At 47.5% G+C, this 22,989-nt stretch overlaps 1 protein-coding gene and 1 pseudogene across 1 annotated transcript in view; one reads left to right on the forward strand and one right to left on the reverse strand.

Moving 5' to 3' along the window:
* Positions 1-472: 472 nt before the first annotated feature.
* Positions 473-22,989, forward strand: part of LOC142663810 (uncharacterized) — a 45,668-nt gene continuing 23,151 nt past the window's right edge. The window contains 5 exon segments of the mRNA XM_075842639.1: positions 473-657; positions 1,709-1,796; positions 2,919-3,098; positions 3,179-3,899; positions 9,419-10,540. Coding sequence (XP_075698754.1) covers positions 512-657; positions 1,709-1,796; positions 2,919-3,098; positions 3,179-3,899; positions 9,419-10,540 — 2,257 coding nt within the window. The 5' untranslated portion in view covers positions 473-511.
* On the reverse strand, positions 17,032-17,739 carry LOC142663802 (polyribonucleotide 5'-hydroxyl-kinase Clp1 pseudogene; annotated as a pseudogene).

Consider the following 22,989-nt stretch of genomic DNA (forward strand, 5'->3'; position numbering starts at 1 on the left):
ATTGGGCACTTTTATTGTGTCGTGCACTGAGGGATCATTATTACCATCTGGATTACGAGTTTGTTCAGATGGGGTGTAGGTCGGGCTATTTTTGTGTCTAGAGAAGCGCAAACATCTGTTCTAAAATAAAATGCGCCAAGTTGTAGCCACAGACGCATTAGTAATTCTACCACCTTCGCTTTGCTGGGAGTTTTGCACTGTGATACGTGTGGACACTACAGTCCGTACCACCCCATATATAATCCGTCACTGCTCTGCAGAAGGACGGCCGTATGTTATCAATAAAGCTCGCTTTGAATGTGCCCCCACCCCCCACACGTCTACTCTGCGATCGATTAACTGGCCGGATTAACCTATGTTAATAGGAAACTACGGAGGATTGATGATTCCCGGAATGCACTGCGCAGCCTCCTCTCTCTGTCTCTATGGTAATCATGTCTCACGACACCGCAATGTAGTCCGGGAAATGTAGTTCAGTTTGTGATTTTAAACAAACTGTTGTGCGCTACAAATGCTCGCACATGCAGGCGGAACTAGCGGAGCGCCGATATTCTTTTTATATCGTATTCTAGTGGATTCAGACTCCGAGAGCTGCAAACCGGAGGGAAGATATTACAACATCCAGGGAGGAGGCGATACTGCTCCTAAAATACCCAGGTGAGCGGCATTGCTGATCTCAACCAGGAGAGGGCGTCATCATTTACTCCCAATGAGACAAACCTGAAGCTGTGATGGATTCATGTTGGTGCCATAGATGTGGAGATTGCCACTTTGACGATTATTACGCTTGGATTGGTAGAATTATCTTTGGCCACCTTCTTCGTTCTATAGGGGGATCACCGTCACATGACTTAGGGCTCTCGCACGTGACGGTGCGTGCCACCGATCCGTGGAAAGATGGGACATGTTCTATTTTTCCACGGATCGGAGAGTCGGGTCCGTTTTCACTGAATCAGGTGGAAACGATCGGGTGCCACAAGATGCCATTATAAACGGCCCGAGTGGTTCTGTGTCGTGTGCACGAGCCCTTAAAGTGTCAGCCAGTTCTACTATTCCAACTGAACTAACATCGAGAGTGGATATTACTCCCGCGTGCTGGGCGGTATAGTTGCCTTGGCAACAGTACGACGCCCCAAAGAGTATACTGTGCACAATTCTTAAATTGGACCCGTATACGATTCTCTTCAGGCGTCGTACGGTTAACATGACGACTGAATTGCCCGGCGTGCAGCTGCTTCTCTCCAGGCCCGGTGTTGGTTTGGGCGGTAGAGTATAACGGGGCTGACGCTTTAAAGTCTAGGGTTGTCCGGGCACGACACGTTTTTTTCATACTGATGACCTTTCGGTGGGCATAAGAAGAGGAACGAACGAGACTGGCTGATCACCATAAAAGACGCAAAATGTTTGCAGACCGTTATTCACGGTCGGAGGCGATTAGGAGAGGGGATAACGGCAATGAACTGTTGACCGCAGCGGCCAGCGAGGGGTGAGGAGAGGTCAATAGGTGACATTCTGGTGACGGGCGCTGAGGGACAGGGTGACGGGACTATGATCACATACTGTATGTAGTGACTGGTTGTACTGTGTATATGTACAATATCTGAGTGGAGGTCTCTTTCTAGTCCCGCAGCCCCCTCCTCTGTAGGTGACAGATTTCTTGTAGAACTTCATGTTTTCGGTCTTTCCAAGAACCTATTACTTCTTCCAGTGTCTTCCAAATGGAGAAGGACGAGAATCACATGACGGAGAGAATCCTAAACCTCACCCTGGAGATCATCTACCTGCTGACTGGAGAGGTGAGGGATTCTGGGAGTTGTCACTTGGCGTCACTTATTTGTATTAACCCATTAATCATTTTCCGTTTTTTTTTTTTTCCAGTTTTCACCCTCCGCCTTCCAAGAGCCGTAACCTTTTACTTTTTATTTTTCCGACAATGGAGCGGCGCGAGGGCTTATTTTTTGCAGGAGGAGTTGTAGATTCTATTGGCGCAATATAAAGTATCATATAATGTACTGAAAAATCGGCGATTTCGTCATTGTCCTTTTGGGTTCTGTTTTTATGTCTTTCACCGTGCGGTAAAAACGACCACTTAGTTTTATTCTGCTGCTCAAAACGGCTTCGGCGATACCAAATGTGTATCGTTTTTATTTTTTTTGTTTTACTACTTTTAAAAAGAAAAAACTATTTGTTAACAAAAAATGCTCTTGTGTTTTCGCGTTCTGAGAGCCGTGACTTTTTGATCACTTTTTATTAACATTTTTTTAGCGCTAAGGTGACCAAAAAACATAAATTCTGCCGTTGTGATTTCTTTTCTTTCTTTTTTTTTTACAGTGTTCTCCGTGCAGGTTAAATAATGGTTTATTGTAATACTTCAGACTTTTACGGACGCAGCGACGACAATTTTTGTTTCTTTTTTACATTCCTTTAGAGGAAAAATGTAAAGACTTTTTTTTAAACTTTTTAAGTTTTTGTACATTACTGAAAACTTTATTTAACTAACTATTATTAACACTTTGTTATTAGTCCCCCGAAGAGATTCAAACCGGCGATCGTCCTCTACAATACACTGCAAACCTAATGTATCGCAGTGTATTGTCATTTTTACTGGCTCCCATTAATCCCCTTATTAGGAGCAGAAAGATGGCAGACCTGGGGGGCTATAGGTTGTTGGAGGGGGCCACCCTGTTTCTAATTTCTTAGATTCTGCAGTTGCTATTGACCGCGGCATATAGGCGGTTAAACGGCCAGGATCAGAGTAATCTCGCACTGTATGGAGGGGGTTCAGTCTGTGATCCAGCACCATCCTTCAATTCCCGCACTATGTCCTGGTGCATCAAGGGGTTAATAAGCAAGGACATGACGGGGAGATGGTGGATTCTGGGAATTAGATATTTATCCGTGTCTTCCTTCATACACAGGACTACACTGTCGTGAAGAAAACATGTGATGAGGGTGTGACCTCCGGCGGCCGTTCCCGTGTGTCAGGAGGAGGGAGCAGGACCCACAGCCCCATCACAGGACCACCACCTCACTCACTGATACATGAGCAGAAGATCCTGGACCTCACCAACAAGATCATTCATCTGCTGACCGGAGAGGTGAGGACCACCGGGAATGCTGGGACATTATATAGTGACGCTATGAAGGTGTCGGGATGATGACTGTCTCATTGTGTCAGGTTCCTATAAGGTGTCAGGATGTCTCCGTCTATTTCACCATGGATGAGTGGGAGTATATAGAAGACCACAAGGATCTGTACAAGGACGTCATGATGGAGGACCACCAGCCCCTCACATCACCGGGTAAGAGGCATCTGTGCAGGGACGTCATGATGGAGGACCACCAGCCCCCATCACCGGGTAAGATAGATCTGTATAAGGACGTCATGATGGAGGACCACCACACCCCATCACCGGGTAAGAGGGATCTGTACAAGGACGTCATGATGGAGGACCACCAACCCCTCACATCACCGGGTAAGAGGGATCTGTACAAGGACATCATGATGGAGGACCACCAACAGCCCCTCACATCACCGGGTAAGAGGGATCTGTACAAGGACGTCATGATGGAGGACCACCGGCCCCTCACATCACCGGGTAAGAGGGATCTGTACAAGGACGTCATGATGGAGGACCACCTGATCCTCACATCACCGGGTAAGAGGGATCTGTACAAGGACATCATGATGGAGGACCACCAACCCCTCACTTCACCGTGTAAGAGGGATCTGTACAAGGACGTCATGATGGAGGACCACCGGCCCCTCACATCACCGGGTAAGAGGGATCTGTACAAGGACATCATGATGGAGGACCACCAGCCCCTCACATCACCGGGTAAGAGGGATCTGTACAAGGACGTCATGATGGAGGACCACCGGATCCGCACATCACCGGGTAAGAGGAGACTTTGACTGCTATCCTGATTTACATGACACTTGCTCTTTTATTTCAATTTATATGTAAAGGAAAGGTGTCATGAACTTTATTTTATTTTTTATGTTTTTTCATTTAATAAAATATCATATTGACTTTATTTATTTTTCACACACAATGTTTTTTTTTACTAACACTTTCTTACAATACTGGGGGCTGCCATGTTTTATTTAATCTGTGTATGTGTCAATTCACGACACATACACAGATGGAATACGGCAGCTACAGGGCATAGGACATAACAAGCGGGACCCATTCCTTACATCCTCTGCTTCTGCCGCCTCGCTCTGTACTGTGCATGCGCAGTTCAGAGCGACCCAGTATAGAAGCTGGTTTGTAGGGGGAAAGCCGGCGCCATTTTGAAGACCGGCTGCACTGCAGGTAAGGTGTGTGTGTCTCTCACGACTCCCTTGAACACCTGCTGTAACTTGCTGTGCGTGTGGGGCAGGGGTGTGTGCGCGGGGCAGGGGTGTGCACGTGGGGCAGGGGTGTGCGCGCGGGTGTTTGGGGCAGAGCTGTGTGTGTGCGCGCGCACGTGTGGCAGAGCTGTGTGTGTGGTGTGAGCAGCAGAGCTTTGTGCTATTTTCGTACAGTGAAGTATGCACGGGCGCCGCAGATCCTTCATAGCCTCTTAACAGCTGTTTTGAAGAATCAGTGGCGAGCACCCCCCCATTCACATACACACGCACACAAACCCCCCTCCCCCACCCAAACATGCAACTGCGCCACACACAAGCCCTCCCCCCTTGTGTGGGTTGTGTGATTGCCTGCCTGCCTATAATGAGGCTGGGAAGAGCCAAAAACCGTGACCCTCCTCACCCTGGTAAAGCTAGGCTGCTGCTGTTGTGTTGTATCTGGCTGGTTATGAAAATAGGGGGGACCCCCACATCATTTTTTTTTTTTAAATAATGAAAAAATGACGTCGGTCCCCCCTGTTTTTCATAACCAGCCAGATACAACACAACAGCAGCAGCCTAGCATTACCAGGGTGAGAAGGGTCACGGTTTTTGGCCCTTCCCAGCCTCATAGTACCAGCCTGCGGTCGCCCTGGTGCTCAACCATCACAACAGATGGTCGGGTACTGGATCGTACTCGGCTCCTCCCGATACCCCTGATGGCAGTGGGTACCGGGGTAATAATGGGGGTTAGTGCGAACCCTTTTACTGGCTAACACTGAGCCCCACCTTTAGTAATGGACGTCGTCAAACAGATAGCTGCCATTACTAAGGTGGTAATAAAGTATTAAAAAAACACAGAGACATAAGAAAATATTTTTATTGAAATAAAACTCCCCCCACACAATCCTCGCTAACCATTTTATTTAAAAAAAACAAAAACGCAGATCATTGCAGTAGTCCAACGAATCTACGACGTAGTCCAGTAGGTCCTGCGGAACCTGCAAAAAAATAAAGTTAGGCCTCAAGCACACTTCAGTGAAATGCGTCAGTGTGCTAGACTTTTTTTTTAACGGATATCACACTGACCCGTTCATTTCTATGGGGCCTGCACACTTAAAAAAGTGCGTTGTATGTACTAACAGCGCGTTTTACCAATTATGTAAATGAAAAGCGTAATCAAGCGTTTTTTATGCGGTTTTTGACACGTAAAATGCGCCAAAAACCACATCAAATACATGCCGTGTGAACCTGTCAACTGAAAAGTCATTCACCACAGGGTCTCTCTCTTCACTTTCATCATTCTAAAGCCGATGCACACGACCGCGTTCGGTCCGTGTTATACGGTTCGCATGTCGGCTGCATGTCCCGGACCGAACACACTGCAGGGAGCCGGGCTCCGAGCATCATCGTTAGCTATGTCGCTAGGAGTTCCTGCCTCTCCGTGGAACTACTGTCCCGTATTGAAAACACGATTACAGTACGGGACAGTTATCCCGCAGGGACACCTAGCGTCCTGGATAACTATGATGCTCAGAGCCCGGCTCCCTGCACTGTGTTCGGTCTGGGCCGAAATGAGGACCGTATGTTACAGACCGAATACAGTCATGTGCATGGGGACTTAGCCTTTTGGTGTGTTCTAGAACGTCTACCAGCTACTTTGTAAAAGCTCTTCCAAAATGGGAGCCGGACAATGCTTAGCAGACACCTTTTCCTGGCTTGTAGACAAAAATAGGGAGGGGGTTGGTGAGTCTCCCTCCCACATTTACGGCAGCTGTGAACCAGATTGCTTTCCCTTATTTTTTTTTAATTCACCACACATGCCCTTTAAAAGAATGAATGACTACTTATTGAAGTCTACAATGTGAACTATCATATGAAGACTTCCAGACGTTTCGCTAGCAAAGACTTGGACCACTGTTCTACCGCACCCTCTAGCAGACGAGCCCGGTACATTGCAGCTCATGACAAGACCGCTGCTATAAAGGTGGTTTGACACGGGCAGATATCGCCCATGATTACCACTTTTAAACCAGCGCTGATTGACCATACATCTTGTCGATCGTCGCTCCCTTTAAACAGATAAATGATCGTTTAGTATCGGGACGAACCATCGTTACTCCGATCGCTCGTCCCCATACATCACTATCATGTCGGCAGCACATCACCCTGTTTTAGATGTGCTGCCGATAACAATATTTCTTGCAGCATAAACGATTTGATCAGTCGATGAACAAGCAAGATTTCGTTCGCCGTCTGATTGTATAGTTTATGCAACATGAAATGATATCGTTGTCGGCAGCACATGTTGTCTGAACAGTGTGACTTTCTGCCGAAATGCATGGGGACGAGCGATTGTAGTAACAATCGCTTGTCCTCAAACATAGTTCCTTGTGAAAGGAGCAAACGAGCGCCGATCAGCAAGCTGTCTCGTTGATTGGCGCTCATTTTTGCGGCCAATATTGGCCGGTGTAAACGGACCCTTAGTGGGTCGATGACATATTGTCCATCCTGTTGTTCGTCTCCTCAGCACTAGAGGGGGCGAGATGGTTCTAGGATAGACTTGGGGACTTGACACATTGGGGATGTTTAAACAATATAGAGTGACTAGTGGCTGGATGAGTTTCAGCAGACGGTCAACAAAAAGCTGGTAGTTTATTCATATATTAGTGATCAATACAACTGGCCAATATAAGGGTGAGTTCACACGTAGCGTAAACATTGCGGATTTTCCGCAACGGATTTTATTACAGAAAATCGGCAGCGTAATACAGTAGCAGCAGAGCGGAAGAGATGTGAACAATTCTCATCCAGACGCTGCGTAAAAAATCAGCCGGAAAAAAACGTTCATAAATTGACCTGTGGTGCGTTTTTTGTAATCCGCATCATGTCAATTGTATTTGTGGAATCTTTTACTTTTCTGTTGCGGGATTTCCCCATTGAATTCGATGGGAAGGTGAAACCTGCACCAAATAGCTGATGATCCGATTTTTGCAGTGGAAAAGCTGCGATTCTGCTGCAAAAATCGCAACAAACAAAAGCTTATATTTACCCAGATCGCTGTGCTTCTCCTCCCAGGCCGGCGGCATGGGAGGATATCTTAACCCATGTGATAAGTACAGGCTTTTTTTTTTTCTTCTAACCGCTGTTTTCCGCAGCGGACATTCCGCCCAAAAAACTGCACTACAAATTTGGTGCGGTTTTTCAGCCGGAATTCCCTGCAGGCTCCAGGGCGGGTACGCTATGAACTTTTACGCAGCGTATCCTCTCTGTGTGAACATTGCCCAAGACCGCAATTTAAGTGACAAGAAGGTCATAATTAATGGCGTGCCATAGTTCATTCAAATCACAATTTAAAAAACTTCACGTGTTCAAAGACAAACGAGATCACTGATTTGGAGGCATAAATAATGTAAAAGCTCATGTATGTATAAATATTAGGAACGGGCGTGCATATTAATGAAGGTTCTGGGTCATGCACATGTATGGGTAGAGGGCTTCCTAAATTCTGCGTTATTATAACCAGTTCTGACGTTCCATCTGTGATTATTTACACGTGCTCTAAGGCCCAGTTCACAAGGTTTTTTTTTACGTGGAAACCGCATCAGAATCGGCGCCATAAAACTCCTCTAATCTCAAGCCATTCATTTCAATGGGAGGTACAGGCTTTTTTTTCTGAGCTGCAATGATTGTCGCTGAGCTAGCCGCACCTCTGTAAAATCTAAGGGTGGCTTCAGAGCTGAGCAGGAGGCTCCAATGAAATGTATGTGGACAAGCAGATTAATATTCGCATCTACACCTGTTGTTGTGTGAGGTGCAACTGCATTTTGGCTTCTCCACAGGTTTGCTGTAACTGTTTTAGGTTATATTGCATCTGGGTACCATAATTAAAGGTGTTGTCTGACGACAGAAAATGTTCCTAATTGGTTAGTAAATGTAAAATGGAGACATTTGCTAATATACGTTCACTCTTGAAACGGCAAGGATGTCCAGATTTCCCGATCCTTTGATGTGTCCAGGAGGTGGAGCTTCTCCCTTTAGCTTGGACGTGCTGACACCGCTTCAGGAGCTCTCCCCTCTGTGTGTCAGTAACTCCATAAAGGGGCTGCTCAATTCATTAGGTAAGCCAGGCCCTTCTCTGTCGGCGAACACACAGTAGCTTTATGTCCAGTCTGCAATTGTTCCTTTTGCGCTCTCTTATTATCTGTTCGCTCCCTTTCCCCCTTTGACTATCAGCACGGGGCGATCTGTTTTCAGTGTGAGCTGTCTTTGTTATTATTGCTGGGTATGACTCAATGCTTTTTCACTGAAAACTGCTCCATTCTGACAGTCGAGGGGAGGAAGTGAGATAACCGATAAGGAGGGCAGGAGGAAAAGGAACAACTGCAGACTGGACATAAAGCTAGTCAGACAGTCAACATTAGCGATGATTAAGGACACGAGAAGCGTCTGAAACGCGTAGGCTTACTTCACCTACGATATCTCTCCTTACACTTCAGGATACTACCTTTTAACCAGGTCCTGTTTTAGACTTTATACAATTAAACTTGGAACGAGCTTCCATTTTACATACATTCACGCTGGATCCAATTTTTCTTTCTTCCTGCTGGACATAAAGCTACTGTGTATTAGCGTGACAGAGAAGGGGCTGGCTTATCTAATGAACTGAACCAGGTCACCATCCCCTGACACACACAGAGGGGGGCATCCCGAGGCTAAGGGGAGAAGCTCCATATCAGAGGACAGGGAAATCTGGACATCCTCGCAGTTTCGAAAGTGAAAGTATATCAGTCTCTCCGTTTTACATTTTCTCACCAATTCGGTACATTTTCTGTTGTCGGACAACCCCTTTAAGCAGGGCACCTCGTTAAGCTGTCTGCAACAATCTTAGCTACGAATGACTAACAAGAGCACCAAATATAAAGTTGAAACAAAAAGTACTTTTCATTACAGCACCTTTATTCAAACTTCAAGACCTTGGTATCAATAATCCTAAGAAAATCTTAGGGGTTCGTAGAGATTTTTCAGTTCTAGAAATTCATCTTAATGTTCCCACTCTCTAACCTCCTATACTCTTATCAACAGATTTCACTGAGGCTACAACAATATCCCAGGTCCCTATTTCTGCATTATATTGTATGACTGACTATGACAGCACCGCTATAAATAAACAGACTACAAAGTACTCCTCCAAAAATCCAAACATGGTCTGCTTTGTGGAGAATCTATTTGCGTTATCAACTTCATGTAGACAAGGAAATCTTAAACATAATTCCGCTTATACGCTCACAGAACGTCCTGAGCAATATCCATCTATCCATATTAAAGAGGAACCAGTCTTGTGTGATAGACAAAACATCACAGACTCCATAACGTATGCATCCACTTACCATAGACCTCAAGATCCATCTCCTCATATAAGGGACAAACCGGTGTCATGTGAGGGAGGAAATTCAACAAACACTAACCTGTTTACATATACAAATCCTACACCACGTAAAATTATTCAAGTGGATGAATTGCATGAACGTCTAATAAACGGCAAAACACCGTCTAGACTTGAGGAACATTTATCATCCTGCTACATGGAATACGGTAATGGCGATCAGAAAATGCCGGCGGCAAAGAAAATAATCACGTGTTCTGAATGTGGGAAATCTTTTGGGCGAAAATCGTCTCTTTTGAGCCACCAGCTGATTCACACAGGGCTGAAACCCCATGTTTGCTCTATCTGTGGGAAAGCTTTCAATCGAAAATCAATCCTCAGTAAACATGAGAAAATTCACACCGGCGAAAAACCATATTCTTGCTCTCATTGTGGCAAATGTTTTGTCAGTAACTCCAGTCTTGCTTTCCATCAGTGGATTCACACTGGAGAGAAGCCCTACTCCTGCACGGTGTGTGGAAAAAGTTTTGTTCGGCACTCAAATCTCGTGGTCCATCTACGGATCCACACAGGAATGAAACCATATTCCTGTTCCGTATGTTCAAAAAGTTTCAGGACTAAATCTGAACATGTGAGGCACGAGAAGATCCACACTGGGAACAAGCCCCATTGCTGCTTGGAATGTGGGAAAAGTTTTATTAACAAATCTGATCATGTGATACATAAGAGAACTCACACAGGGGAAAGGCCGTTTTCATGCTCCGAATGTGGCAAATGCTTTATCAGTAATGCCGAACGTGAGAGACATCGAAGAACCCACTTAGCAGCCGGACCGTATTCCTGTTCAGAATGCAGAAAATGTTTTGTCCGCATGTCAGAACTTAAAAGACATCACAAAAAAACACACATGAGATAAAAAATTTCTGCACAGGAATGGTGTCTAGCAGAAACTCGGGGTTTGTTAATCGTCACACCGAGATCTCGAATGGGATCGGAGCCTTATTCATTCTTGGGTTATATTCTTCCATTCTTCCTATCCTATTCAACAGTGGACACGCACGCGCTATTGCTGCCCTAGCGTTCGCCGGTGTGGACGGATACCTGCTGGTGAGCAAGGCTTTTTCGTAATCGGCAGTCGTCTTTGCTTGCTGGAGAAGGCGAGCGTGCATAACCGCATTCTCTGACCGGTTGTGAAGATATGGATGTGTGGAGGGATGCACTACTTTTGAGGACGGGAGACGAGATCATAGATACAGCGGATCATGTGGCGTGGCACTGCTGCTCGTCCCGCCAGCCAGCTACGGATTGGAGAAACCAATTGAGTGAGATGGTATAAAAGAAAAAAATAGGAAAAAACAGCATCTTTAAAAATATATTATTTAGTGCTTTATACCATTGTACGTCTGTACTGTGTGAATACCGGTATTTTGGCCATTAAAACGGTTTATGGGATACCTCTCTGAGCTCGTGCCGTTTGTTATTCTTTGCTTTACCTCTAGGGGTGCTGTGGGAATTACTTTAAACATTATTATCAAAATGATGGACTTTTGACAGTCCATGAAAGAAAGTTTTCCAGCAAGAACAAATCTAATCTTTATTGTGAAAAACCTGACCCCAGATATTTTTTTAATTGTTTATTAGGCTAATTGAATATATTGTGTTAATATCAGTCCTAAATTGCTGATTGTATGGGATTAGACATTGTTTAAAGCGAACCTGTCACTAAGATCGTGCTGCTACTGTATCTGGGGGCCGCATAAGCTCCTCCCTGTGATTTACATCTCTCTATCGGTGTCCATTACATGGGGGACTTCACAGGGGAGCCTATGGATATGTGATCATTTTTGATTCTGGCACAAGCCCTTAAAGTATTGTAGTGTTTAAAAAAATCAAAAACCTTACTCCCTGTGCTGCACGTCCCTGCAAATAACTCATGTCGCCCTCGGATAGGGTTGCATGATCGGAGTTACAGGTTCCCTTTAAAAACACACATCCTGAGGGTATGTTCACACGGCAGCGTCCGTTATGGCTGAAATTACGGTGCTGTTTTCAGGAGAAAACAGCAGCGTAATTTCAGCCGTAATGGCATGTGCAGGCGCTTTTCGCTGCGTCCATTACGGACGTAATTGGAGCTGTTTTTCCATCGAGTCCATGGAAAACGGCTCCATTTACGTCTGAAGAAGTGACAGGTACTTCTTTGACGCGGGCGTCTTTTTTACGCGCCGCTGTCAAAAAAAATTACCGTCTGCACAGAACATCGTAAGACCCATTCAAATGAATGGGCAGATGTTTGCCGACGCTTATGAGCCGCATTTTCGGACATAATTCGGGGCTAAAACGCCCGAATTACGTCCGTAAATAGTATGTGTGAACCCAGCCTTACAGTTTATTCTATGGATTCACATGATTGAAGATCAAAGCTTGGGTGCTTATTCTACAGAAATGTTTTCTGACATTGTTCCAGGTTAGCTGCCCAGCCGTCAATGCGGGCCAAACACCCATAACCCAGAAAGCCCGCAAAAGGTTGTGATTGTAAAATACACAAGGTCCACGGGGCAATCTGGAATATTGCTAGAGCCTTGGAAATGTAAGCATTAGAGGTTATTCCCAAAAAGGAACCACCGTACCCATCGGGTTGAAGGTACCCCACGATAATAATAAAAAAGAAAGTAAAGTAAACTTCGATCACGGCCGTTGGAGCAGGAGCCCGGCTGTCATCAGTCAGCCGAGCCCCGGCTCCAGCCTGCACGGGACACCCGTGCAGGACTTAGACTGGGCCGCCGGGAAAAGGCGATGGCATAGCCCTTTTAAGGCCTCTCAGTGACTGCTGTGTGTTAGTGGTGACTTGGGGTTGAAGACCAGAGAGAGAAGCGTGATTCATCACTCCACAGGACACATTTCCACTGCTCCAGAGTCCAGTGGCAGCGTGTTTCATACCACTCCATCAGACGCTTGGCATGCAGCCGCTCGGCCCCCATGCCAAGAAGCTCCCGGGACCGTTTTTGTGCAGATGTTAATACCAGAGGAGGTTTGGACTCTGCAGTTATTACTTCAGCAGAGGGTTGGTGGCTTATGTACTTTGCGCCTCAGCACTCGGCAACCCCACTCTGTAACTTTACGTGGTCTACACTTTGTGGCTGAGTTACTGTGATTCCTAAACATGTTTACTGTAAATTAATACCACTCACCGTTGATGGTGGACTATCTAGGAGGGAAGAATTTTCATGAACTGACTTGTTGCAACGGTGGCGTCCTATTACAGGGCCACGCTGGAATTCAGTGATCTCTTTAGGACCCGTTCTATCACAAATGTTTGTAAAGGCGACTGCATGGCGAGGTGCTGGATATTATACATCTGTGTCAATGGGACTGAATAAAACACCCAAACTCAATGATTAAGAGGTGTGTCCTAATACTTTTGTCCATATAGTGTATATTTAAAATGGGTGAAAGCTACCAGAAGATTTGCGTAAATATCTTTGCTCTTTCCCTAGGAGTACAATGTTTTGGGAAATTTTAGAATACCGCTTTAGTGGACCAAGAGGTCCCATGATGATTGTGTTTGTTCGGGCCTATGGTCATACTTTAGTTTTAGTTTTTTACAGCTTCCTAAGTGTGGATCAGGACAGCTGCATAGAGGCGACAAGTCCACCCAACTAACCCGATCAATCAGCACTTTTTTTAACCCCCTTCCTCAAGCTGCAACCTCAGGCGATCTGTGACACGTCATCACAATTGCTCATGCGCACGACTGCTGCTGTCTCCTTTCCGCAAACTATAGAACAGCTCCTGTTCTCGTCCATATTTGCAGTATGTCTCACCCATTGCAGTGTAACAGCGTGCAGAAGCCACTAGGATCTGTGCATTGTGATCGTGCGCATGATGCCTGAGCCCTTCTTCGCTGCATTAGTCTAGGTCAGTAGAGAATCGTTATTACCAAGATTTTCATAGCGTCCCTATGGCCAGATCAAGACAAAAACAATGAGGAGAGTCTATCTCAGAGATCACGGCCCCAGAGGCTTGACGATATATATTTTATATCATATATAATTGCCAAAATGCAGCCACATTACTGCTGCCTAAGGCCTTATTCACACGACAGTGAAAAAAAATGTCCATTTAAAACTGATCAACTGTCAGTTTTTCATGGCCATTTTGCATCAGTTTGTCTCTAAATTTTAATCCATTTCAAGTCCATCTGTCCGTTTTTAATGGCCGTTTGACATCCATTTTGCATCAGTTTTTCATGGCCGACTGATAAATTTCATTGGTCAGGCTTTTTTTGTCCCAACCCCCTGAAAACAACCAAAGGAAGGTCTCATGTTCACCTAGACCAGGGGTGGGCAAACTTTTTGACTCGCGGGCCACAATGGGTTCTAAAATTTGACAGAGGGGCCGGGCCAGGAGCATTTGGAGGGAGTGTTTGGGCCGGATATACTAAAGCATTAAATGTAGTGTGTGCAAACCTCATAGCACAGTAAGAACACTACAACCCAATTTATTAACTGTCTTTCAAATGTGAAAAATAGCCCTTATCAGTTAATAAATTTGTCTCAAGGAATATGCAAGATATGGCATTTACATACTATTTCGCAGATACTGGGAGAAGGAAATGTAAATAGATTAAAATAACATACGCACTGTGATTTATCAAGAAAAAAGTTCTGTTGACTCTGTAAATTAGCTGCCAACCTCTGAGCAGTAGCCGCCCGTTCTTGTGTTGACTGCTTGCTAGCATAGTTTGCATGCTTCGTGGCAAAGTGACGGCTGATATTGTACTCTTTGAAAACCGAAGGGCTTAATGGTGACGTGAAACGAAGTGAAAATTAAAGTGAAATAAAGAGAAATACGCGCCACATTAACCCCTTAATGACCGGGCCATTTTGCACGTTAATGACCAAGGATTATTTTTTGTTTTTTCATGGTCGCATTCCAAGAGTCGTAACTCTTTTTTTATTACGTCGACATAGCCGTATAAGGGCTTGTTTTTTGCGGGACGAGTTGTATTTTGTAATTGCACCATTTTTAGATGCTTATAACATATTGATTAACTTTTATTAACTTTATTTTAGGAGAGAATTGAAAATAAGCAGCTATTCCAGCATTAATTTTCACGTTATAAATTTACGCCGTTTACTATGCAGCGTAAATAACATGTTACCTTTATTCTATGGGTCGGCACGATTACGGGGATACCAAATATGTAAAGGTTTTATATGTTTTCCTATGTTTGCACAATAAAAACCCTTTTAGAAAAAAATTACTTGTTTTTGCATCGCCGCGTTCCAAGAGCCGTCATTTTTTTATTTTTCCGTCGATGTGACCGTATGTGGGCTTGATTTTTGCGGGCCAATGCGTAGTTTTCATTAGTACTATTTTGGGGTACATAGGACTTATAGATTAACTTTTATTTTATTTTTTATGGGGGGAATGGGAGAAAAGAGAGAATTTTGCCGTTGTTTTTTGCGGGTTTTTTGGACGCCGTACATCCGGCGGTTTCATTAATGTGTTCATTTTATTGGTCAAGTTGTTATGATCGCGGGGATACCATATATGTGTATGTGTTATTTGTTTTGACACTTTTACTGAATAAAACCACTTTTTGGGCAAAAAAAGTAGTTTTATTTGATTTTGACTGTAATTATTTTATTTTTTTTCAACAAACTTTATTTAACTGATTGACATTTTTTTTTTAAGTCCCACCAGGGGACTTCACTATGCGATATGCCGATCGCATATATAATGCTTTGGTATACTTAGTATACCAAAGCATTATTGCCTGTCAGTGTAAAACTGACAGGCAACCTGTTAGGTCATGCCTCCGGCATCGCCTAACAGGCAGATGCTGAAGGCAGACCTGGGGGTCTTTGTTAGACCCCCGGCTGTCATGGAAACCCGACGGCGACCCGCAATTTGTTTGCGGGGGCGCCGATCGGGTGACAGAGGGAGCTCCCTCCCTCTGTCAAACACATTAGATGCCGCTGTCACTATTGACAGCGGCATTTAATGGGTTAAACTGCCGGAATCGGAGCGCGCTTCGATTCCGGCAGTTGCAGCAGGAGCCAGGCTGTGTATAACAGCCGTGCTCCTGCCGCTGATCGCGTGGGTACACTGGCAGTACCCGCGCCATCACAGGACGGATATATCCGTCCTCCTGCGCGAACTAGCAGCTGCTGAGGACGGATATATCCGTCCTTCGGCGTTAACAACGGTCAATGTGTTTTGAGTGCGCCATCTATTGGGAAAACGTGGGCATTGCAGGGAAAGGGGAAAAAAAAGGAGGTTTTTACTATGATTTGGACAAGTTCGGCGGGCCGGATTAAAAAGCCTAACGGGCCGTATGTGGCCCGCGGGCCGTAGTTTGCCCATGTCTGACCTAGACACTATTTACAGCCTCCCTGTATATGATGCCACACGCCTCCCTGTATATGATGCCACACCAGCCTCCCTGTATATGATGCCACACGCCTCCCTGTATATGATGCCACATGCCTCCCTGTAGATGCCACACCAGTCTCCCTGTAGATGCCACACCAGCCTCCCTGTAGATGCCACACCAGCCTCCCTGTAGATGCCACACCAGCCTGCCTATAGATCATGCAACATACTCACGAGAGCAGCGCCGTCTCTCTTCTTCTTCAGATATGGTCACTCGTCTGCACGGGATCTGGCAAGGCAGCGCGACGGGGCGATGACGTCATCGAGGCGCCTTCAAACCCGAGTGACCACAGACGAGTGACCACACCTGAAGAAGCGCAGCAAACGTGACTATGCCAACGATAGCCAGCAAGGGAACTAGTAGTTCCCTTGCCAATCCCCATGTAACAGATCCGTTTTTAACGGTTGTTACATGTATTGACAGCCGTTAAAAACGGATCCATTGACTTCTATGGGGGCCGTCAGGCCGTTAAAACGGGCAAAAATAGGACATGTCCTATTTTTTGACGCCCATTATTCACGGGCCGTTAAAAAAACGGCCGTGTGAATGCACCCATAGAATATCATTGTTCTGAAACGGCCATGTGAAAGCCGTTAAAATGACGGCCATCACATGGCCGTTTTTCACTGTCGTGTGAAAGAGGCCTAAATGCGGCCTTATGGTTTGCGTCCGAACGGCTGCTTCCATGGTCATTTATCAGGAAATACCAGACGTTTTTCCCCAATGGAAGCGAAAATAGAGTGAAAAAACGCCAATGTCTACAAAACCTAGACCTGTGTTCGTGGTAAAGACAATTCATGCAAAAATAAAATAAACCTTCTTTATTAAAATATCAAACATAAAAATTCTTCCACCCAAAACAGAAGATCTTCCAAAACATGGCTTACGGTTTTCTGTAGATCATTTCGTATCCATAAACCTTATGTCCATAATAAGTAGGACACATTTTGGCAGCGGCCTCGGTGCTGGTGAGAGCACGGTCAATGTCTGTCTTTCAGTGTCCACTCCGGTAATAACAATGAAGCCAGCAACGTTTTTTTCCTCCATGCCCTCATCTGATGTGCCATCTATGGGCACAACACTCAGGAGATGATGTGACATGTCTCTGCCTGGAGTGACGGGCACCAGTTTCAGCTGGTTATCCTCTTGTGACATTCCCAGTGGAAGACAAGAGTCCGGGATAGATGGGGCCCCGACTTTATAGACTTTCACCTCCGAGAACTTTACCACGAAGGCATGAGGATAGAGCGATCCACGTGGGCCATAGAAATACTCCCGCACTCGCTGATCCCTTGATTCCCGGCGACATTCTTTCGAGCGCTCCGACGCTCCACCAGACTTTGGAAGGAGCAGCGTGTGAACAAAGTGGGGGAGGTCCCGCCGCAAGTCATTGTACAGACGTTCTTGGTCCAGGACTATGACCACATCAACTTCAAAGGCGGAGGCTGCGTGTATCAATGCCTGATAACCGGATCCCTTCACCCAACCGCAGGTGTTAATAAGACAGCCGCTGACTGATGCGCGACGATTGGCTTCACATCGGAGGTTGAAGACGTGAGCCAGGCGGGAAGTCAGCTGAGGGTACAAGAACAGTCAGATCATTATTTACAGACCAAAACAACAACATCCAATAATCAACAGAACACCGAAAGAGTCTCTGTCCAGATTATAAGTGCCCTGTCTCCTACATAATCTGATTGGCGCTGTAATGTAGATTACAACAGTGGTTTTTATTTTGAAAAACGATCATTTTTGAGCAAGTTATGAGCTAGTTTAGATTTATGCTAATGAGTTTCTCAATGGACAACTGGGCGTGTTTTTACTTTTTACCAACTGGGTGTTGTACAGAGGAGTGTATGAGGCTGACCAATCAGTGACCAATCATCGTCATACAATATCGAAATTTTTCCTGCTGTGTCAGGCGTATTATAGTCCTCAGATGCTGCCCCAGTGCCCTCTGTAGATACTGCCACAGTGCCCTCTGTAGATACCTCCACACAACCACCTATACATAATGCCACAGTGCCCTCTGTAGATGCTGCCACAGTGCCCTCTGTAGATAATGCCACACCCGCTAGATACTGCCACAGTGCCCTCTGTAGATGCTGCCACACACCCACCCATAGACAATGCCACAGTGCCCTCTAGATGCTGCCACAGTGCCCTCTGTAGATGCTGCCACAGTGCCCTCTGTAGATGCTTCCACAGTGCCCTCTGTAGATGCTGTCACAGTGCTCTCTTTAGATGCTGCCACAGTGTCCTCTGTAGATGCTGCCACAGTGCCCTCGGTAGATGCTGCCACAGTGCCCTCTGTAGATGCTGCCACAGAGCCCTCTGTAGATGCTGCCACAGTGCCCTCTGTAGATGCTGTCACAGTGCCCTCTGTAGATACCTCCACACAACCACCTATAGATGATGCCACAGTGCACTCTGTAGATGCTGTCACAGTGCCCTCTGTAGATGCTGCCAACAGTGCCCTCTGTAGATGCTGCCACAGTGCCCTCTGTAGATAATGACACACACCCCTAGATGCTGCCACAGTGCCCTCTAGATGCTGCCACAGTGCCCTCTGTAGATGCTGCCACAGTGCCCTCTGTAGATGCTGCCACAGTGCCCTCTAGATGCTGCCAAAGTGCCCACTGTAGATGCTGCCACAGTGCCCTCCATAGATGCTGCCACAGTGCCCTCTATAGATGCTGCCACAGTGCCCTCTAGAAGCTGCCACAGTGCCCTCTAGATGCTGCCACAGTGCCCTCTGTAGATGCTGCCACAGTGCCCTCTGTAGATGCTGCCACAGTGTCCTCTGTAGATGCTACCACATTGCCCTCTGTAGATGCTGCCACAGTGCCCTCTGTAGATGCTGCCACAGTGCCCTCTGTAGATGCTGCCACAGTGCCCTCTAGATGCTGCCACAGTGCCCTCTGTAGATGCTGCCACAGTGCCCTCTGTAGATGCTGCCACAGTGCCCTCTGTAGATGCTACCACATTGCCCTCTGTAGATGCTGCCACAGTGCCCTCTGTAGATGCTGTCACAGTGCCCTCTGTAGATGCTGCCACAGTGCCCTCTAGATGCTGCCACAGTGCCCTCTGTAGATGCTGCCACAGTGCCCTCTGTAGATGCTGCCACAGTGCCCTCTAGATGCTGCCAAAGTGCCCACTGTAGATGCTGCCACAGTGCCCTCTATAGATGCTGCCACAGTGCCCTCTATAGATGCTGCCACAGTGCCCTCTAGAAGCTGCCACAGTGCCCTCTAGATGCTGCCACAGTGCCCTCTGTAGATGCTGCCACAGTGCCCTCTGTAGATGCTGCCACAGTGTCCTCTGTAGATGCTACCACATTGCCCTCTGTAGATGCTGCCACAGTGCCCTCTGTAGATGCTGCCACAGTGCCCTCTGTAGATGCTGCCACAGTGCCCTCTAGATGCTGCCACAGTGCCCTCTGTAGATGCTGCCACAGTGCCCTCTGTAGATGCTGCCACAGTGCCCTCTGTAGATGCTACCACATTGCCCTCTGTAGATGCTGCCACAGTGCCCTCTGTAGATGCTGCCACAGTGCCCTCTGCAGATGCTGCCACAGTGCCCTCTGTAGATACTGCCACAGTGCCCTCTGTAAATGCCTCCACAGTGCCCTCTGTAGACACTGCCACAGTGCCCCATAGATACTTCCACCATGCCTTCTGTAGATACTGCCACACACCCACCCATAGATAATGCCACAGTGCCCTCTGTAGATGCTGCCACAGTGCCCTCTGTAGATAATGCCACAGTGCCCTACGTAGATAATTCCACACAACCCTAGATAATGCCGCAGTGTCCTCTGTAGACACTGCCACAGTGCCCTCTGTAGATGCTGCCGCAGTGCCCTCTGTAGATGCTGCCACAGTTCCCTCTGTAGATACTGCCACAGTGCCCTCTGTAGATGCTGCCACAGAGCCCTCTGTAGATGCTGCCACAGTGCCCTCTATAGATAATGCCACAGTGCCCTCTGTAGATGCTGCCACAGTGCCCTCTGTAGATACTGCCACAGTGCCCTCTGTAGATGCTGCCACAGTGCCCTCTGCAGATGCTGCCACAGTGCCCTCTGTAGATACTGCCACAGTGCCCTCTGTAAATGCCTCCACAGTGCCCTCTGTAGATACTGCCACAGTGCCCCATAGATACTTCCACCATGCCTTCTGTAGATACTGCCACACACCCACCCATAGATAATGCCACAGTGCCCTCTGTAGATGCTGCCACAGTGCCCTCTGTAGATAATGCCACAGTGCCCTGCGTAGATAATTCCACACAACCCTAGATAATGCCGCAGTGTCCTCTGTAGACACTGCCACAGTGCCCTCTGTAGATGCTGCCACACACCCACCCATGGATAATGCCACAGTGCCCTCTGTAGATACTGCCACAGTGTACTCTGTAGATACTGTCACAGTGTCCTCTGTAGATACTGCCACAGTGCCATCTGTAGATACTGTCACAGTGTCCTCTGTAGATTCTGCCACAGTGCCCTCTGTAGATGCTGCCACGGTGTACTCTGTAGATACTGTCACAGTGCCCTCTGTAGATACTGTCACAGTGTCCTCTGTAGATTCTGCCACAGTGCCCTCTGTAGATACTGCCACAGTGCCCTCTGTAGATACTGTCACAGTGTCCTCTGTAGATTCTGCCACAGTGCCCTCTGTAGATACTGCCACAGTGCCCTCTAGATGCTGCCACAGTGCCCTCTGTAGATGCTGCCACAGTGCCCTCTGTAGATGCTGCCACAGTGCCCTCTGTAGATGCTGCCACAGTGCCCTCTGTAGATGCTTCCACAGTGCCCTCTGTGGATGCTGTCACAGTGCTCTCTTTAGATGCTGCCACAGTGTCCTCTGTAGATGCTGCCACAGTGCCCTCGGTAGATGCTGCCACAGTGCCCTCTGTAGATGCTGCCACAGTGCCCTCTGTAGAGGCTGCCACAATGCCCCCTGTAGATACTGCCACACACCCACCCATAGATAATGCCACAGTGCCCTCTGTAAATGCTGCCACATACCCACCCATAGACTATGCCACAGTGCCCTCTAGATGCTGCCACAGTGCCCTCTGTAGATGCTGCCACAGTGCCCTCTGTAGATGCTTCCACAGTGCCCTCTGTAGATGCTGTCACAGTGCTCTCTTTAGATGCTGCCACAGTGTCCTCTGTAGATGCTGCCACAGTGCCCTCGGTAGATGCTGCCACAGTGCCCTCTGTAGATGCTGCCACAGAGCCCTCTGTAGATGCTGCCACAGTGCCCTCTGTAGATGCTGTCACAGTGCCCTCTGTAGATACCTCCACACAACCACCTATAGATGATGCCACAGTGCACTCTGTAGATGCTGTCACAGTGCCCTCTGTAGATGCTGCCAACAGTGCCCTCTGTAGATGCTGCCACAGTGCCCTCTGTAGATAATGACACACACCCCTAGATGCTGCCACAGTGCCCTCTAGATGCTGCCACAGTGCCCTCTGTAGATGCTGCCACAGTGCCCTCTGTAGATGCTGCCACAGTGCCCTCTAGATGCTGCCAAAGTGCCCACTGTAGATGCTGCCACAGTGCCCTCTATAGATGCTGCCACAGTGCCCTCTATAGATGCTGCCACAGTGCCCTCTAGAAGCTGCCACAGTGCCCTCTAGATGCTGCCACAGTGCCCTCTGTAGATGCTGCCACAGTGCCCTCTGTAGATGCTGCCACAGTGTCCTCTGTAGATGCTACCACATTGCCCTCTGTAGATGCTGCCACAGTGCCCTCTGTAGATGCTGCCACAGTGCCCTCTGTAGATGCTGCCACAGTGCCCTCTAGATGCTGCCACAGTGCCCTCTGTAGATGCTGCCACAGTGCCCTCTGTAGATGCTGCCACAGTGCCCTCTGTAGATGCTGTCACAGTGCCCTCTGTAGATGCTGCCACAGTGCCCTCTAGATGCTGCCACAGTGCCCTCTGTAGATGCTGCCACAGTGCCCTCTGTAGATGCTGTCACAGTGCCCTCTGTAGATGCTGCCACAGTGCCCTCTAGATGCTGCCACAGTGCCCTCTGTAGATGCTGCCACAGTGCCCTCTGTAGATGCTGCCACAGTGCCCTCTAGATGCTGCCAAAGTGCCCACTGTAGATGCTGCCACAGTGCCCTCTATAGATGCTGCCACAGTGCCCTCTATAGATGCTGCCACAGTGCCCTCTAGAAGCTGCCACAGTGCCCTCTAGATGCTGCCACAGTGCCCTCTGTAGATGCTGCCACAGTGCCCTCTGTAGATGCTGCCACAGTGTCCTCTGTAGATGCTACCACATTGCCCTCTGTAGATGCTGCCACAGTGCCCTCTGTAGATGCTGCCACAGTGCCCTCTGTAGATGCTGCCACAGTGCCCTCTGTAGATGCTGCCACAGTGCCCTCTGTAGATGCTGCCACAGTGCCCTCTGTAGATGCTGCCACAGTGCCCTCTGTAGATGCTACCACATTGCCCTCTGTAGATGCTGCCACAGTGCCCTCTGTAGATGCTGCCACAGTGCCCTCTGCAGATGCTGCCACAGTGCCCTCTGTAGATACTGCCACAGTGCCCTCTGTAAATGCCTCCACAGTGCCCTCTGTAGATACTGCCACAGTGCCCCATAGATACTTCCACCATGCCTTCTGTAGATACTGCCACACACCCACCCATAGATAATGCCACAGTGCCCTCTGTAGATGCTGCCACAGTGCCCTCTGTAGATAATGCCACAGTGCCCTACGTAGATAATTCCACACAACCCTAGATAATGCTGCAGTGTCCTCTGTAGACACTGCCACAGTGCCCTCTGTAGATGCTGCCGCAGTGCCCTCTGTA

The sequence above is a fragment of the Rhinoderma darwinii genome, chromosome 11 (assembly GCF_050947455.1).
Source record: "Rhinoderma darwinii isolate aRhiDar2 chromosome 11, aRhiDar2.hap1, whole genome shotgun sequence".
Lineage (NCBI taxonomy): Eukaryota > Metazoa > Chordata > Amphibia > Anura > Rhinodermatidae > Rhinoderma > Rhinoderma darwinii.